Consider the following 20,046-nt stretch of genomic DNA (forward strand, 5'->3'; position numbering starts at 1 on the left):
TAAGTAAATAAAACAGAGCACAGAAAAACGGAACCAACAAGGGGATATTTAAGCAATAAGGCACAAGGGGGTGTGGTATATGGCCAATATACCACAGCTAAGGGCTGTTCTTAGGCACGACACAAGGGCTGTTCTTACCACAAACGCCCAAGGTGCCTTGCTATTATAAACTGGTTAGCCAACGTATTTAGAAGAGTAAAAATAAATGTTTCGTAATACCCGTGGTATAGCTGATATACCACGGTTTTCAGCCAACCAGCATTCAGGGCTCGAACCACCCAGTTTATAATCAGCTATTAGAGGGGATTTCAATTCATAATGCATCTTAGTTGGACTGCCGGTATACTTGTTTAGAACAACTCTTAGCTACACAAACGTGTGTTTCCCTTCCATTTGAGATCAAAGATCCCAGAGAGGAGCATTAGGAGGCATTCTGTGTTAAATAACTACAGTATGCTACCCCCTCTGATTTCAATCCAGACCAATAAACATGATGGTGACTCAGCTTTAACTCAAACAGCACAAATCCCCTGTTAAGTGAAGACATCCCTCAAAAATGTGTCATACACAGGAAGCGGTATATGTGTGTGTTTTTGTGTGTGTGTTTTCTGCACAGTATACATGTGTGCAACAGATTTAACTTCCAAAAAAGAATAAACTGTAAATATTTAGTAAGCAGAATAATATCATTATCTCTCTTCCTCTATTTCCTCTATTTTCTACTGCCTCTATTATCCTCCTTTACACTACGGTCTGTTGGATGCAGCAGAAAGAGTCTTTCATAAAGGCATTCTTTCACTGGCTAAAATGAACCACATGTGGAAGTTACTGGGACAAAGACTGAGAGGAAAATAGACTGAGGGGAAAATAGAACGAGAGGAAAATAGAAGGAGAGGAAAATAGAAGGAGAGGAAAATAGAAGGAGAGGAAAATAGAACGAGAGGAAAATAGAACGAGAGGAAAATAGAACGAGAGGAAAATAGAACGAGAGGAAAATAGAAGGAGAGGAAAATAGAACGAGAGGAAAATAGAAGGAGAGGAAAATAGAAGGAGAGGAAAATAGAAGGAGAGGAAAATAGAAGGAGAGGAAAATAGAAGGAGAGGAAAATAGAAGGAGAGGAAAATAGAAGGAGAGGAAAATAGAACGAGAGGAAAATAGAAGGAGAGGAAAATAGAAGGAGAGGAAAATAGAACGAGAGGAAAATAGAAGGAGAGGAAAATAGAAGGAGAGGAAAATAGAACGAGAGGAAAATAGAACGAGAGGAAAATAGAACGAGAGGAAAATAGAAGGAGAGGAAAATAGAACGAGAGGAAAATAGAACGAGAGGAAAATAGAAGGAGAGGAAAATAGAAGGAGAGGAACATAGAACGAGAGGAAAATAGAACGAGAGGAAAATAGAAGGAGAGGAAAATAGAAGGAGAGGAAAATAGAATGAGAGGAAAATAGAACGAGAGGAAAATAGAAGGAGAGGAAAATAGAAGGAGAGGAAAATAGAAGGAGAGGAAAATAGAAGGAGAGGAAAATAGAACGAGAGGAAAATAGAACAAGAGGAAAATAAAAGGAGAGGAAAATAGAACGAGAGGAAAATAGAACGAGAGGAAAATAGAACGAGAGGAAAATAGAATGAGAGCGAGAGAGGAGGAGAGGGAAATCTGTTTGTGTTTCAGTGAATTTGCTTAACTTTGTAAAATGCTTAGGAAGTTACTGAATCGTGTGTGTGTGTGTGTTGTGTATGCGTGTTGTGTGTATGTGTGTGTGTGTGTGTGTGTGCGTGTGCGTGTGTGTGTGTGTGTGCGTGTGTGTGTGTGCAGTGCAGTGCATACATGGGTGTGTGTGTAGCTCTATACCTATCTTGAACCTGGTGGTAGCACCAGGACCCTGTGTGTTGCCTTCGTAGAGAGCGATGACAGTGACAATGTACTCAGTGTCTGGCTGCAGGTTCAACAGGGTGTGAGTCTCACTGTCACCAGCCACCTCCACAGATTCCACATCACGACCTGGGAGAGACACAAAGGCAGGGGAAGAGGAGAGATGGGTGGGGGGAGAGGAGGGTGGGGGGAAGGAGAGGGGGTGGGGAGAGAGGTGGGGGGGTGGGGAGAGAGGAGAGTGGGGAGAGGAGAGGGGGGTGGGGGGAGAGGAGTGGGGGGTGGGGGGAGAGGAGAGATGGGTGGGGGAGAGGAGAGGGGGAGAGAGGAGAGATGGGGGAGAGGAGAGAGGGGGGAGAAGAGAGATGGGTGGGGGAGAGGAGAGAGGGGGAGAGAGGAGAGACGGGGAGAGGGGGGAGAAGAGCGATGGGTGGGAGAGAGGGGGAGAGAGGAGAGATGGGGAGAGGAGAGAGGGGGGAGAAGAGAGATGGTTGGGGGAGAGGAGAGCAGAGGAGAGAAGATAGAGGAAGGTATGGAGGGGTGAAAGAAAAGAACAAGGACAGTTGTTGTGCACACATAAATTGTGTCACTGACTGCTCGCTATACAAAGTATTAACAGCCTTGCTGATTCTCTCATAAATTCCATTCTGTGTCACTATAGATTTCTGAAGAACAACCCTTCTGTGTAAATATAAATGTTAATAAGGTAAGTCTATATTGATTGGTGCATGTGTATACTGGCACATAATCTGCTGTCAATGGTCACTGTCTCTCTCCTTACCGGTGAATGGTCCCCAGACCAGTCTGTAGGCCCTGGCTCCACCCACTCCTCTCCACAACACCCGGACACTACGCTCTGACACAGTATCCACTGACAGCTGCTGGGCCGCTTCTAGACGCACTGCAAGACATACACAATACACACACGCAAAAGCACACAAAAATAGTGCTAAACACAGTGCACATACTGAAATAGGGCACAGATGAACATATATGAGAGCTTCAGACTTTTTATGTTTACTGCAGTGCAAACAGTCACCATCAGATGGCAGTATGACGTTCTAACAATTTGAAAGAATAGTGTCAGAGAAAGACGTGCAAAGCTCCCTATCTGGCGATGACAACCTTTCTGATCACTGTTACCTTTCCACCTATGGTTCACATAAAGTCACAAATGCATGAGGCCAATCGGTATGGTTTTCATGGCATGAAATCCATCCATCCAAAAACAGTTCCAAATGATTTCCTCTTAATGTAGCCTTCACACAACTGCCACAAGGTACTGTGCTTGCTGTGAGGTCAGGCTCAGGAGCATGACAACTGTAGAACTTCTGTTCTCCTCTTCCATTGAAAACAATGGCTCACAACAATGGCTCAAATTGTGTTTGACCAGATACAATGTTATTTCACAGGAAACAAATTGACAACAGAATTTCAGCATGCTTATAGGGAAGGACACTCAACAAGCATAGCACTTACACAAATGACTGATGATTGGCTGAGAGAAATTGATCATAAAATTATTGTGGGGCTGTCTTGTTAGACTTCAGTGCAGCTTTTGACATTATCAATCAAAGTCTGCTGCTGGAAAAAACGTAAGTGTTATGGCTTTACACCCCCTGCTATTATGTGGATAAAGAGTTACCTGTCTAACAGAACACAGAGGGTGTTCTTTAATGGAAACCTCTGAAATATAATCCAGTTAGAATCAGGAATTCCCCAGGGCAGCTGTTTAGGCCACCTGTTTTTTTCAATTTTTACTAACGACATGCCACTGGCTTTGAGTAAAGCTAGTGTGTCTATGTATGCGGATGACTGCAACACTCAACAAAAAGCTGCTGTTAGTTTCAGAGTGTGTGGCAAGGAATAATTTAGCCCTATATATTTCTAAAACTAAAAGCATTGTATTTGGAACAAAACACTCACTAAACCCTAAACCTCAACTAAATCTTGAAATAAATAATGTGGGAATTGAGCAAGTTGAGGTGACTAAACTGCTTGGAGTAACCCTGGATTGTAAACTGTCATGGTCAAAACATATTGATACAACAGTAGCTAAAATGGGGAGAAGTCTGTCTATAATAAAGCGATGCTCTACCTTCTTAACAACAATATCAACAAGGCAGGTCCTACAGGCCATTGTTTTGTCGCACCTTGACTACTGTTCAGTCGTGTGGTCAGGTGCCACAAAAAAGGACTTAGGAAAATTGCAATTGGCACAGAACAGGGCAGCACGGCTGGCCCTTGGATGTACACAGAGAGCTAATATTAATAATATGCATGTCAATCTCTCCTGGCTCAAAGTGGAGGAGAGATTGACTTCATCACTACTTGTATATAGGAGAGGTACTGACATGTTGAATGCACCAAGCGGTCTATCTAAACTACTGGCACACAGCTCGGACACCCATGCATACCCCAAGACATGCCACCAGAGGTCTCTTCACAGTCCTCAAGTCCAGAACAGACTATGGGAGGTCCATAGTACTACATAGAGCCATGACTACATGGAACTTTAATCCACATCAAGTAACTGACGCGAGCAGTAAAATTATATTTACAAAATAAGATAAAAAAAACACCTTAAGGAACAGCGGGGACTGTGAAGCAACACAAACATTGGCACACACACACACACACACACACACACATTTATTACTGTAGATATGTGGTAGTGATGGGGTAGGGGCCTGAGGACACAGTGTGTTGTGAAATCTGTGAAAGTATTGTAATGTTTTAAAAATTGTATAAACTGCCTTAATTTTGCGGGACCCCAGGAAGAGGAGCTGCTGCTTTGGCAAAATACAAATACAAATACACCAATAATGTGAAGTTCACTTAGAACAGAAGATGATATAATGATGCATCATGCAGTACTGACTGAGGGTAATGGGAGAGAGGGTGTGGTGTACTTACATGTCCGTGAGGTGAGGGTGGCGGGGGAGACAGAGTTTCGGGGGAACAGCGGGTAGAGGGTGAGGACGTACTCTGTGTCGGGCAGTAGCCTCTCCAGGGTGACAGAAGTAGAGTCTGCAGCCAGAGACTGCTCCAATAGCTGGGCCTTGGGCTGACCTGTCAATCAATCACAGTCAGCCATTCACAAGGGTTAGAGCAGGCAACAGGCAAGTAAATACACAGCTGACTATAGACATCTTTAAATGGACATGCTTGTGCTTGTAGTGTATGTGTATAATATGAGGAAGATCAAGAGCAGTCTAGAGAACCGTTTGTGTGTGTGTGTGTGTGCCTGCCTGCCTCTCTGTATGTCTGTCTGTCTGACCTGCAGTCTGAGGCAACCCCAGCCCCACCCAGCTCCACACGCACTTTCAGGCTGTTGCCAAGGCAATGCGCCAGCCTGAGAGGAATGTGTTGCCTGGCGAAATGGGCACAGATCATTATCCTACCACAGACAAGGCATACAAGGGGTGTGTGTGTGTGTGTGTGTGTGTGTGTGTGTGTGTGTGTGTGTGTTGTGCAGAGATTGGCAATATTTCTGTTAGTGAGAGGAAAATATGTATTTCAATTACTTTTGCGTATTTTGTCATATGTATTTCATCGGCCTAAACTACAATCCATATATTTTGTAACAAGATACTTTCAAGACCTATAATTTATATATTTGAAATACAAAATACTTCTTCTATATCATTTTTTTATAACAGTTCACAATTTTGTTACCCCCTTTCACCCTGCATTAGTATCAGAAGTCTGATGACACTATGGTGTGATAAATGACCAAAATGTAAATGTAAAAATGAACACTTGCAAAGCATGCTTGATTATTTAGCAGACACTCTTATCCAGAGCGACTTACAGTCAGTGCATACTGCATTCAACTAAAGTAGATAAACAACCACATATCACAGTCATAGCAAGTGGAATGTTTTTTGTTACCATTACTGAGAATGTTGTTGTAGTACTTGCAAATGTATCTTGTATTTAGAAAAGACAAAATACCTGTATTTTAGTTTGATACATTGGTCTTTAGAGCATCTTGTATTTTTAACAAGACACATCGAAATGTATGTTTTGCCCATCTCTGTGGGTGTGGATGTACTGAGTGCATGATTTAGGGCCTGCAGTTGCTTACTCCTACACAAAGAATGGCTCCCCCATGTGAAAACTAGGTGAATTACAACAGTACTAGGCTGCAATCAAAACAAATCTCCCGCCTTACTGCATCCCATTTCCCTTAACGGTGAGTTTTGATGGGGTTAAGAATTAACATAAAATCAGGAAAAAGGACCAGACTTGAATGCAACACTTTGACTAGTTGCCCTCAACGCAGCTCCTTACTAACTCAACGAACACCTGCTGCTACTAACTGCCAATCAGCTTCCACGCCTGTAGCAACGTTTTAACGAGTTGACGTTACCGCATCTCCTCGACATCATCAGCTGCAACTCATTGCTAATCAGCCTCCACACCTGTCCTCACTCTCCGTAATCACCACTGCCACCCTACTTAAATCTGACCAAACTAAGATTCCTCCTCTGTGTTGTGCAGTGCATGTCGCTTTCTACGGCACTGTGTGGTACTAGCCTTATCAAGTGTCTCTTAGGTTCTTCCAAGGATCTCCTGGGGGGGTTGCCATCACCATAGCAGCCTAACTACCATGGCGTGATGGATGTCTACCTGCCTTTGGCTTCATCCAGCCCATTCTCATCCCCTCCTGAATCCTTCTCGCATCCATTACATTTTTTTATATAAATATTCTAAGCCCATTTCGATGTCTGGTCCTTCAACTCGTAAAACCAGATTCGGTGCCTCCTCTTGACAACGTTTCGCTTGAAACGTGCATAAACTAGAGAAGAGTTCAACTTTTTCTGGCGCTCCGCTAGCAGGGTTCTCGCCACTCACAATCCCCCAAACATTTCTCTGCATGCCCTTGTTGAAAATGAATGGGGGCAGGAATTCTCCTGCTGAATTCCTTGTTGGTAAAAACCATACGTAACATGGTGGAGACTCGCGCTTGAGCCGTTTACTTTCAGTTTTGGCACACCGGATCAAACGGCTATAAAAACTTTATTGTTGAAAATATATTTCACAGCGATTTAGATGGTACAATGAATGATTTCCTACACTATTCAGTGCTTGTTTTCTGAAATTGAGCGAACAGTGTAGAATTTTAGCAACCAAGAAATGACAGAGCGATGTTTACATTGGCCGTTTCCACTAAATGACACAGTGACAAATTCAAAACAGATTTCCCTTTTTGACAACAGAAGCCTTTTGTTGTAAAATAGAAATTCTGCATTTTAGAATGCGATTTTGCATGTGCCCAAAATATTTTTTGGGAGAAAAATATTATGAAACACTATCATTCCACTATTACTGCAGATATATTATGGAAATTGTGTGTAGTACCCTTAAAGAATACACACGGACCTAATTTAAAACAAACACACAAGAGTGCCAGTCTGTCCTCCTAAAGGTTCTCCATGTGAGACTGGTACTCCTGCCACTCCCTGACTCAGGGATGGAGCTGCCACGCTGAGTTATGGTGTGTGCGTATGGTGGTAGTTCCTCTGGGGCACGTCACACCACGCACCTCAACACACCCCATAAATAGATCTGACATAACACACGCGTTCCCTGTATAGAATTGCAGCCACATTCAATCCCTACTACACACCTGAAGTTTCCCTACGTCTCTCCTGCATAGTTTTTAACGTCTCTGTAAAACTATCTGTAAAAGTGTATGTGATATTTGTGGTAATGATTGGGTAATAAAACTCTTCGTTGCCAGGCAGGGAGCGACGGAGGGCGGTATAAGGTGAGACATCGTATCTCCACCATTGTACTGCATACTACCCTGCTGTCCTTAAAACTACACACAGATTTACATTTCTCAACTTGCCACATGTAGGTTTTTATCCCTCCCTCTCTCCCCCCTTTCTGTGTCTGTTACACTCTCACTTACAAAGAAAAGATGTAAGGAGTTTAGTGTTTTGTAACGTCAGTTAACATGAAAGCATGTATTTCTCCTTCATCTGTGAACAATCAATCAAATGTATGTTATAAAGCCCTGTTTACATCAGCAGTTGTCACAAAGAATGAGAGTATGCTTGACTGAGCAGTAGTCTGAGTATAGGTGTTTAGGAATGTGTGCGTGTCTGTGTGAGCATGAGTGTGTGTGTTTGTGCATGCGTGCACGTGTCTCACCTCGGGGTCCGTAGGTGAGTCGGTAGCCCTGGAACTGTGAGGTGGGAGCGACCCAGGTTAGAGAGAGGGAGAAGAAACCAGCCTGGACCAGACGAAGACCGGACACCCCCGGTAGCGAGTCTGAGAAACGAGGGGTGGAGAGGGAGGGATGAGAGGCAGATAAGACATACGTGTGTTCTACGAGGATGGTTTGGCTTCGCATTAGAGAGTGACACATTGAGGAGAAACGGGAGAGAACTTGTTAGTGCCTAAAGAAACACAGATGTGGAGAGAGGAGATGATATGACATGTCATTAAGAGATAAGAAAGACTGTGTTGGTATGGTATCCAGAACTCATCTAAAATATACATAGATTGAAAGTAAAGATAAAGCTCCATTTATAAAGTGGTCTTGCTTCTTCCTGTCATCCCCATATCCTACCCTTCCACACCCGTCTGTCAAATGTAATTGAAATGCATTGACATTTTACTCTCTCCTTCTCTCCTCCAGGCTTCCACTCCCCCTCTTCCTCCCTGCATCTTTCTGTGTGTACTCACTGATTCGTGCATTGGTTTCTAATTATCTCAGCTTCTCCCCTCTCTCCCTCGATCTGCTGCCTCTGTCCCACCCTCTCTCTGTGAACTCACTGGTTCTTGCCTTGGCGGACACAGGCTCTCCCACACTGTTGGGATACTGGGCGATGACCGTCACCAGGTAGTCTGTCCCTGACTTCAGCTCTCTGGCCACGAAGCTCCTCTGACTTGCAGACACCGTCTCCTGCAGGGGGGAGAAGGAAGGGTTAGAACATGAGACAGAGGTGCTCAGTTCTGCTCCCCTGAGGGGCTGCAGCATCATCTGATTTTTGATAAGAGACTGGTTTCTACCTGAAAAACTAGGCGTGTGTGCACTTTCTAGACAAACAGGATCACAAAGAAAATCAGCAGGATTGCAGAACTTGAGGATTGTACTTGTGCACCCCTGACATATATATATACAGTGAGGGAAAAAAGTATTTGATCCCCTGCTGATTTTGTACGTTTGCCCACTGACAAAGAAATGATCAGTCTATAATTTTAATGGTAGGTTTATTTGAACAGTGAGAGACAGAATAACAACCAAAAAATCCAGAAAAACGCATGTCAAGAATGTTATAAAATTATTTGCATTTTAATGAGGGAAATAAGTATTTGACCGCTCTGCAAAACATGACTTAGTACTTGGTGGCAAAACCCTTGTTGGCAATCACAGAGGTCAGATGTTTCTTGTAGTTGGCCACCAGGTTTGCACACATCTCAGGAGGGAATTTGTCCCACTCCTCTTTGCAGATTTTCTCCAAGTCATTAAGGTTTCGAGGCTGACGTTTGGTAACTCGAACCTTCAGCTCCCTCCACAGATTTTCTATGGGATTAAGGTCTGAAGACTGGCTAGGCCACTCCAGGACCTTAATGTGCTTCTTCTTGAGCCACTCCTTTGTTGCCTTGGCCGTGTGTTTTGGGTCATTGTCATGCTGGAATACCTATCCACAACCCATTTTCAATGCCCTGGCTGAGGGAAGGAGGTTCTCACCCAAGATTTGACGGTACATGGCCCCGTCCATCGTCCCTTTGATGCGGTGAAGTTGTCCTGTCCCCTTAGCAGAAAAACACCCCCAAAGCATAATGTTTCCACCTCCATGTTTAACGGTGAGGATGGTGTTCTTAGGGTCATAGGCAGCATTCCTCCTCCTCCAAACACGGCGAGTTGAGTTGATGCCAAAGAGCTCCAGTTTGGTCTCATCTGACCACAACACTTTCACCCAGTTGTCCTCTGAATCGTTCAGATGTTCATTGGCAAACTTCAGACGAGCATGTATATGTGCTTTCTTGAGCAGGGGGACCTTGCGGGCGGTGCAGGATTTCAGTCCTTCACGGCGTAGCGTGTTACCAATTGTTTTCTTGGTGACTATGGTCCCAGCTGCCTTGAGATCATTGACAAGATCCTCCCGTGTAGTTCTGGGCTGATTCCTCACCGTTCTCATGATCATTGCAACTCCACGAGGTGAGATCTTGCATGGAGCCCCAGGCCGAGGGAGATTGACAGTTCTTTTGTGTTTCTTCCATTTGTGAATAATCCCACCAACTGTTGTCACCTTCTCACCAAGCTGCTTGGCGATGGTCTTGTAGCCCATTCCAGCCTTGTGTAGGTCTACAATCTTGTCCCTGACATCCTTGGAGAGCTTTTTGGTGTTGGCCATGGTGCAAAGTTTGGAATCTGATTGATTGATTGCTTCTGTGGACAGGTGTCTTTTATACAGGTAACAAACTGAGATTAGGAGCACTCCCTTTAAGAGTGTGCTCCTAATCTCAGCTCGTTACCTGTATAAAAGACACCTGGGAGCCAGAAATCTTTCTGATTGAGAGGGGGTCAAATACTTATTTCCCTCATTAAAATGCAAATCAATTTAGAACATTTTTGACATGCGTTTTTCTGGATTTTTGTTGTTGTTATTCTGTCTCTCACTGTTCAAATAAACCTACCATTAAAATTATAGACTGATCATTTCTTTGTCAGTGGGCAAACGTACAAAATCAGCAGGGGGTCAAATACTTTTTTCCCTCACTGTATATATATATATATATGTAAGCTGACATACAAAGCTACTGCTGTAAATGGGTCTTCAATGTAATAACATAGCAACAGGTTTTGTCAAAGCCTTTGACTGGGGTGAATGTTTCCTTTAATCTATGTCATTCCTCATTATGGTCATGAGTAGGGTTTCAAAGGGAAGGTATATCACTGGAAACATTCTAAGTTTACCAGTAAACTACCAGAATTTTGGTAAATTTAAAGGATTTTATGTATTTATCACAAGACATCTAGTGGCCTTTTTGGGTTCTTCAGATTATCAAAAGTGTAATTATCTCTGGCCCTCTGTGTGGCCTCATCACATCAAATATATAAAATATTAAAATAAGATGATTTAAAAAATAAAAGAATGACATTATACTACATATTATACTAAATATTATACTAAATATAAACCATCAACTTAGTGAATACCATTGGTGTTCAATCTGAAGGTTTCAGTATGAAATCTATTTATTTATTTTACTACTGTATGTCAATATCTCTTTTTTCAGTTGTGAAAAAAGTTAAAGTTGGAAGAGTTGCAGAGTTAATTGAAAATAATGCAATTGTTGATTAGATGCTTTTTTTAAATTAATTAGGTAATTTTCTCTTGAACCATATGGTTTATCCACTAGAAACTCATGGACCATATGGTTTATCCACTAGAAACTCATGGACCATATGGTTTATCCACTAGAAACACATGGACCATATGGTTTATCCACTAGAAACTCATGGACCATATGGTTTATCCACTAGAAACACATGGACCATATGGTTTATCCACTAGAAACTCATGACCCATATAGTCTATCCACTAGAAACTCATGGACCATATGGTTTATCCACTAGAAACTCATGGACCATATGGTTTATCCACTAGAAACTCATGGACCATATGGTTAATCCACTAGAAACTCATGGACCATATGGTTTATCCACTAGAAACTCATGGACCATATGGTTTATCCACTAGAAACTCATGCCCCATATAGTCTATCCACTAGAAACTCATGGACCATATGGTTTATCCACTAGAAACTCATGGACCATATGGTTTATCCACTAGAAACTCATGACCCATATAGTCTATCCACTAGAAACTCATGGACCATATGGTTTATCCACTAGAAACTCATGGACCATATGGTTTATCCACTAGAAACTCATGACCCATATAGTCTATCCACTAGAAACTCATGGACCATATGGTTTATCCACTAGAAACTCATGGACCATATGGTTTATCCACTAGAAACTCATGGACCATATGGTTTATCCACTAGAAACTCATGGACCACATAGTCTATCCACTAGAAACTCATGACCCATATGGACACAGATACAGTATAACAAATGAATGCTATATATGAATAAAAAAAGGTCATTATTGTATAAATTACCAACATTACCATGTTAATTTCCAGAATTACAGAGGATTCTGGTAACTTTGGTAAATTACCAGTAGCTTTGCAACCCTAGTCATGATTGCCAACACACACACCCAGTCACAGAGGGGGAATTTCACTGTTTTCCTGCCAATGTTTCATCTGCACAGACACAGAAATTCAATTAAACTCTAGATCCACCCATTGAAACATGTTCCTACTCAACCCAATCCCTCTCTCTCTGTCTGTCTGCCATGTAATCAGGCTCCCTGGCTGCACCCACTCCCAGAACTGCAATGAGCCATTAGAATCTGGGTCACATCTACAGTATGAGCTGCTGCCCATCCCCTGAGTCAGGAATGAACACCACACCCCCCACCACCCAACCAGCAGTGCCCACCTGACGCAGCTCCGCTGTGATTGGCTGGCCAAGGCCAGAGAGGGGCGTGTACTGTACCACATAGCCAGTCACAGGCCCCCCTGTGGGAGTCCACCGGAACCTGAGCGAATCAGAGGTCTGGCTTGAGAACTGGAGGTTAGAGGGACCGGAGAAGGCATCTGCAAAAAAAAGAGAGAAAGAGAGAGGTAGAGTGGAGGAGAGGTAAGACAATGAAAGGGAGATAAATATAGAGAGGGGATGTTTACAGTGTAATAGACTGTTATGTATTGTACTGAGCTGTGTGTGTTTACCATCGCTAGCGTACACTCCACCAGAGCTGGAACAAACACGAGGGCCCACCAGGGAGAGCAGTGTGTTAAGCAACTTAAAGTCCCCCACAAAGAATGTGTAGTCTCTCTGAGGAGGAGTGGCTATCAGAGCCAACTCACTCTGGTCTGCACTCTTTATACCTGACAGAGACAAAAACAACCAGTTAAATACTGTACACACCCAAACGATCAAGATATACAGCCTGAGGCTTGTGGTCGGATTTAATGAGTTTTGGCAAATTTGGCATTTGGCAGACAGTGTCGGAACATCAGGTTCTACCTACAGGTTCTACCTCCAGGCCATAAGACTGCGGAACATTTAAACCTAGCTATATACCTGCACAGACCTTCTATTCGCCTATTTCTAGTGCTTTTCTATACTTCTTGTTAATATTTCGATTTTGTCATCTGACTTTGATATTTTCTACTACACTGTTGAGGAGCGCTTGCAAGTAAGCATTCCACTGTACTGTTTACACCTGCTGTATCCTGTGCATGTGACAAATAAACTTTGATTTGAATGTCTTCCCAAACCTACCCACTGCAAACATCTCCACTCCCAGACTCCGCAGCTTCTGAGCTGGTTCCCTTACACTGTCTTGAGACTTCCCATCTGTGATCAGTATACAGACCTGCATATATATGAGAGAGAGAGGGAGAGAGAAGGGAGAAATATGTGATGGTCTGTCACAGGACAAAATATAGTCTGTCTTTCAGCCCACTCTATCCCCCCTCAAACCTTAGAGACGTTCCGGATGGAAGTGGGGTTGAAGAAGTTGTCAGCGACAAATTTGAGGCCAGCACCGGTGCGAGTGTTGCCTCCCTTATAGTTGAGGTTCTCCACAGCGCTGACCAGCTCTGTGCCATTCAGGTACGTGGTGAAGGTGAACTCCACTCTGAACGGGACAAAACACACAACAATAAACAACTTCATTACCTGGGAAAAACCATACACTATTATTATGGCAGTAAGAAAGAAAGAGAGGAAGAGACAAGAATGGAGAGACAAGTGTTATAGATAGATATTGTCACTAGAAACAAACATAACAGACAAAACTCTCAGTATCTGACCTTGAGGTGTCGCTGTACTGCACAGCGCCGAAGCGGATCCCTGATTGGCCCACGGAGCTGGTGAAAGGCTTGACGATACCGGCCATGAAGCCCTTGACCTGCAGGAAGTTGGCCCTGCCGATACTGGACGAGCCATCTATCAGGAACACTATGTCTGCTGGTCCAACATTATTACACCTGCCTGAGGAGAGGTGCATTAGTGAGTCTCTGTATCTTAGCTCTGGGAGTCGTGGGCTAGAGTAGGCTAGTATGATGATGCATATAGAGAGAATTAATGCAGAGGCATAGTATGACAGAATAGATAGCTGTTTTACTGTAGGCAGAGGGGTCAATTTACCTTGGGCTTCAGCCTGGTGCACTGAGGACAACAGGACCGCCAGGGGGAAAACCCAGCTCCACATCTTCACAACCTGCACACAGACACACACAACTGTTACAAAATACACATTCACATGCACATCTACACTGTAGACACACATCTACACTGAGTTGTAAAATATACACATAAACACAGACTGAGTGTGGTCTGACTCACAGCTGTCCCACAGTGTGTCCTCAATAAGTCAGTGAGGCCTCTCTGAGGGTCACAGAGTGGAGGGACACATCCCTCTACAGCCTGCCTTGCATCCCCCTCACTTCCCTACAAGGACCTCACCATGTCACAGGTCAATGAAGCTAACTAACTAACACTCTCAGTGATATTTACTCAGTCTACTCACTTTGAACACCAATATCACAACAACAAAAAGCTCCTGGCCTTAGTCAGGAGGAAAAGGATGCAAGTTATTATTTATTTTGGAATTTTTGGGGAAAAGGAGAGAAGTTAACCAAGCTATTAAGCACAGGCCTCAGATGATTATCTAGTGATCACTGTTCAGAGCCGTCTCTTATTTCTCATGCAATACCTTGCCTCATTCAATGGTTTAGGATCTGGCAATAAGGTTTGTTTCTTTCCGCGACATGGCTGTTCAAAAACAGGCAAGGTGATGCACAACAGAAGTAGGGATGGGCATTTGAAATGATTTCACTATTCAAATAATATAATGATTAGTCTAAAAATAAATAACTACAATTCTCTACTCTATTGCCCAATCAGAATAATGCAAAATGCCACAACAGGGTTCTATTTCAGTAGTATTTGGCTAACAGTAGCTTAGGCTAACATCAACAGTGAAAGAGTCTGATGTTCGCCATCATAGAACTGATTCTGTTTAAAAAAAATAGTTTTCTGTTGGGTGTTTAGCATTGATCTGTGTCAGGTCTTCTGGACCCTCTGTTGTTGCACGCCTATAGGCTAATCCCTATTTGAAGAGGTGAAAATAGCATACCGCTCGCTGTAGGGTCTGACCGGAGGGCTAAATGCTCTATGATAGTAAAATGACTTTTCATGTAAAACCCATCCCATAATCCATGAGAGAAAATGAGCTTGAACATTAAAACAATCAGTTATCAAGATCCTCAGAACTGTAGGTTACATTTACAGTGCACAATGGACTGTCAAAGACACGTGACATCTGACGCAGAGTAGCTTAATGTGCCGTATAAACACTACATTCTAAAGTTTAGTGTTTTATTAAATTAAGCATTTAAAATGTCATGGTATATCCTTCTGTGTAACAATATAACATGGACATTTAAACAAAGCTTTTTCGTTATTAAAAATATGCCTTAAAAATATATCCAAAAAGGAATAGCCTACTCTCATAAGTGTTTAAACACTAGCGTCTGTTTGGATATCCGGATATTCATTTAACCATGACCATCCCCAGAGATCTACCATAGTGACATCTGCTGGTCAATAAATAGCAGCGTGTGAATATCAGATAGAAGCATTTTATTTGTTGATTAAAACTCCATGGAGCAGCGGTAAGCCATTATCACCAAAAATCTAGAAATTTCCATCCCTAACTATAACATTTTCCAACAAGATAGAACTGCCAAAGGGGGCGGTGTTGCAATCTACTGCAAAGATAACCTGCAGAGTTCTGTCTTACTATCCAGGTCTGTACCCAAACAATTCGAGCTTCTACTTCTAAAAAGGAACCTTTCCAGAAACAAGTCTCTCACCGTTGCCGCTTGCTATAGACCACCCTCTGCCCCCAGCTGTGCCCTCGACACCATATGTGAATTGATTACCCCCTATCTATCTTCTCAGCTCGTGCTGCTAGGTGACCTAAACTGGGACATGCTTAACACCCCGGCCATCCTACAATCTAAGCTTGATGCCCTCAACCTCACACAACTTATCAATGAACCTACCAGATATAACCCAAAATCCGTAAACACGGGCACCCTCATAGATATCACCCTAACTCGCCCTCCAAATACACCTCTGCTGTTTTCAACCAAGATCTCAGCGATCACTGCCTCATTGGCTGCGTCCGTAATGGGTCTGCGATCAAACGACCACCCCTCATCACTGTCAAACGCTATCTAAAACACTTCTGCGAGCAGGCCTTTCTGACATTGACCTCATCCCGACAGTAGAGGATGCCTGGTTATTCTTTAAAAGTGCCTTCCTCACCATCTTAAATAGGCATGCCCCATTCAAAAAATGTAGAACCAGGAATAGATATAGCCCTTGGTTCACTCCAGACCTGTCTGCCCTTGACCAGCACAAAAACATCCTGTGGCATTCTGCATTAGCATCGAATAGCCCCCGTGATATGCAACTTTTCAGGGAAGTTAGGAACCAATATACACAGGCAGTTAGGAAAGCTAAGGCTAGCTTTTTTAAACAGAAATTTGCATCCTGCAGTACAAACTCAAAAAAGTTCTGGGACACTGTAAAGTCCATGGAGAATAAGAGCACGTCCTCCCAGCTGCCCACTGCTCTGATGCTAGGAAACACTGTTACAACCGATAAATCCACTATAATTGAGAATTTCAATAAGCATTTCTCTACGGCTGGCCATGCTTTCCACCTGGCTACCCCTACTCCGGTCAACTGCCCGGCACCCTCCACATCAACCCGCTCAAGCCCCCACCATTTCTCCTTCACCCATATCCAGATAGCTGATGTTCTGAAAGAGCTGCAAAATCTGGACCCCTACAAATCAGCCGGGCTAGACAATCTGGACCCTCTCTTTCTAAAATGATCTGCCGAAATTGTTGCAACCCCTATTACTAGACTGTTCAACCTCTCTTTCGTATCGTCTGAGATTCCCAAAGATTGGAAAGCTGCCGTGGTCATCCCCCTCTTCAAAGGGGGAGACACTCTAGACCCAAACTGCTACAGACCTATATCTATCCTACCCTGCATCTCTAAGGTCTTCGTAAGCCAAGTTAACAAACAGATTACCGACCATTTTGAATCACACCGTACCTTCTCCGCTATGCAATCTGGTTTCAGAGCCGGTCATGGGTGCACCTCAGCCACGCTCAAGGTCCTTAACGATATCATAACCGCCATCGATAAGAGACATTACTGTGCAGCTGTATTCATCGACCTGGCCAAGGCTTTCGACTCTGTCAATCACCACACTCTTATCGGCAGACTCAACAGCCTTGGTTTCTCAAATGATTGCCTCGCCTGGTTCACCAACTACTTCTCTGAGAGAGTTCAGTGTGTCAAATCGGAGGGCCTGTTGTTCGGACCTCTTTCAGTCTCTATGGGGGTGCCACAGGGTTCAATTCTCGGGCCGAGTCTCTTCTCTGTATACATCAATGATGTCGCTCTTGCTGCTGGTGAGTCTCTGATCCACCTCTACGCAGACGACACCATTCTGTATACTTCTGGCCCTTCTTTGGACACTGTGTTAACTAACCTCCAGACGAGCTTCAATGCCATACAACTCTCCTTCCGTGGCCTCCAACTGCTCTTAAATGCAAATAAAACGAAATGCATGCTATTCAACCGATCATTGCCCGCACCTGCCCGCCCATCCAGCATCACTACTCTGGACGGCTCTGACTTAGAATACGTGGATAACTACAAATACCTAGGTGTCTGGCTAGACTGTAAACTCTCCTTCCAGACTCACATTAAGCATCTCCAATCCAAAATTAAATCTAGAATCGGCTTCCTATTTCACAACAAAGCATCCTTCACTCATGCTGCCAAACATACCCTCGTAAAACTGACCATCCTACCGATCCTCGACTTCGGCGATGTCATCTATAAAATAGCCTCCAACACTCTACTCAATAAACTGGATGCAGTCTATCACAGTGCCATCCATTTTGTCACCAAAGCCCCATACACTACCCACCACTGCGACATATACGCTCTCGTTGGTTGGCCCTCGCTTCATACTCGTCGCCAAACCCACTGGCTACAGGTTATCTACAAGTCTCTGCTAGGTAAAGCCCCCCCTTATCTCAGCTCGCTGGTCACCATAGCAGCACCCACTCGTAGCACGCGCTCCAGCAGGTATATCTCACTGGTCACCCCCAAAGCCAATTCCTCCTTTGGTCGCCTTTCCTTCCAGCTCTCTGCTGCCACTGACTGGAACGAACTACAAAAATCACTGAAGCTGGAGATTCCCATCTCCCTCACTAGCTTAAAGCACCAGCTGTCAGAGCAGCTCATCTATCTACCTCATCCCCATACTGTATTTACTTGCACATCCATCTTTTGCACATCTACCATTCCAGTTTTTAATTGACATATTGTAATTACTTCGCCACCATGGTCTATTTATTGCCTTAATTCCCTTATTTTACCTAATTTGCACTCACTGTATATAGACTTTTCTTTTCTTTTTTCTACTGTATTATTCACTGTATGTTTTGTTCATTCCATGTGTAACTCTCTGTTGTATGTGTCAAACTGTTATGCTTTATCTTGGCCAGGTCGCAGTTGCAAATGAGAACTTGTTCTCAACTAGCCTACCTGGTTAAATAAAGGTGAAATAATTTTTTTTATAAAAAATCTGAAGTAGCCTAGAATCAGCGGTAAGCCATTATCTGAAGTAGCCTAGAATCAGTTGGAATACCAGGTTCGCATCTTACATCATGCATCCCTTTTTCGCCTTCCAGTTTACTATTAAAAAAAAACGGAATCTATGGCATTATTTAGGATGCTTAAGACAGAAGCTTATACTATACTAAATAAAACCAATTATTTGAACAACAGTGCAGAAAGTGTGGTTTCACATTTAAAAAAATCTAAATATTGTCTATTTCTAATGGAATTCACCCTCACGTCCCTGAATATTCCATAGTTCCCTACTCTATCTGCTAAACTACCGGTCAGGTGAAACAGTTTGTACAAAATCCTAACTAGATTTGTAAGTACAGTGTCCAGTAGGGGTCGGTGTTTGAAAGCAGCTTGGAATCGAAGAAAGCACCGGAACCATGGCAAAATCAGTGGGATCTCGCATTTTCCAGCACACGGTTTGAAAAAGCATGTGATAAAACTAAGCTTCGGACGTCATTGATGATGTACTTCTGATAAAGTGATACACACATCGGCACACTGCTTCGAAGTTAGCTGCTTAGCGATTTCGAGACATGCCTCGGAGCTCCGGTATCAAATGTAACATCACTAGAATCCAGCCAGAGTGAGGATATCCAACATGTTTTTTTATTTTTTATATAACCCACAAACTGCATTCAGAATGACTGCCAGACTGGGACAACTTCAATATGAAACGACCTAAACTGGAACAACCACTTCAGTAACAGGTGCAAAAGTCCAAGTAACAGATTGGATTAGTTTAGAAAAATGTATGTTATTAATATTTGAATAGCATGAGATTAATGAATCAATCAATGTACATGCAAAAACATAGATATTGAAACAAACAATTCTAAAAATCAATAGATGTCACGTCCTGACCATAGTAAGTTGTTATTTTCTATGACAGAGTAGGTCAGGGCGTGACAGGGGGTGTTTGTCCATTTTTGTATTTCTATGTTTAGTTTCTAGTTTTGTATTTCTAGGTTGGTTTTAGTTTGGCATGACCTCCAATTAGAGGCAGCCGGTTGTCGTTGTCTCTAATTGGAGGTCATATTTAAGTTGCTTTTGTCCCACTTGTGTTTTGTGGGTGATTATATTTTGTGAGTGTGTTTGTTCCTCCTGCGTCACGGTTTGTTGTTTTGTTCCTTCAGTTTATTTTTGTATCGCATTAATTTTCACAGTCCAATAAATATGTGGAACGAAACCAACGCTGCATTTTGGTCCGATCATTTGAACAGCCGTGACAATAGATTAGGTGTCACGTCCTGACCATAGTGAGTGTTATTTTCTATGGTAGTAATGGTCAGGGCGTGACAGGGGGTGTTTGTCTGGGTTTTGTATGTCTATGTTTTGGTTCT

At 43.1% G+C, this 20,046-nt stretch overlaps 1 protein-coding gene across 6 annotated transcripts in view; it reads right to left on the reverse strand.

Annotated features, from left to right (window-relative positions):
• LOC115207873 (collagen alpha-1(VII) chain) overlaps positions 1-20,046 on the reverse strand; it is a 103,453-nt gene that overhangs the window by 69,157 nt on the left and 14,250 nt on the right. For all 6 annotated transcript variants that reach the window (XM_029775400.1, XM_029775399.1, XM_029775397.1 and 3 more), the window contains exons 2-12: positions 14,123-14,195; positions 13,786-13,966; positions 13,454-13,610; positions 13,253-13,346; positions 12,697-12,855; positions 12,407-12,564; positions 8,659-8,788; positions 8,032-8,151; positions 4,783-4,938; positions 2,648-2,767; positions 1,849-1,998 (exon numbers count right to left, since the gene is read on the reverse strand). In XM_029775400.1, coding sequence (XP_029631260.1) covers positions 1,849-1,998; positions 2,648-2,767; positions 4,783-4,938; positions 8,032-8,151; positions 8,659-8,788; positions 12,407-12,564; positions 12,697-12,855; positions 13,253-13,346; positions 13,454-13,610; positions 13,786-13,966; positions 14,123-14,186 — 1,489 coding nt within the window. In that variant the 5' untranslated portion in view covers positions 14,187-14,195. The remainder of the gene's footprint in view (positions 1-1,848; positions 1,999-2,647; positions 2,768-4,782; positions 4,939-8,031; positions 8,152-8,658; positions 8,789-12,406; positions 12,565-12,696; positions 12,856-13,252; positions 13,347-13,453; positions 13,611-13,785; positions 13,967-14,122; positions 14,196-20,046) is intronic.

The sequence above is a fragment of the Salmo trutta genome, chromosome 14 (assembly GCF_901001165.1).
Source record: "Salmo trutta chromosome 14, fSalTru1.1, whole genome shotgun sequence".
Taxonomy (NCBI): Eukaryota; Metazoa; Chordata; class Actinopteri; order Salmoniformes; family Salmonidae; genus Salmo; species Salmo trutta.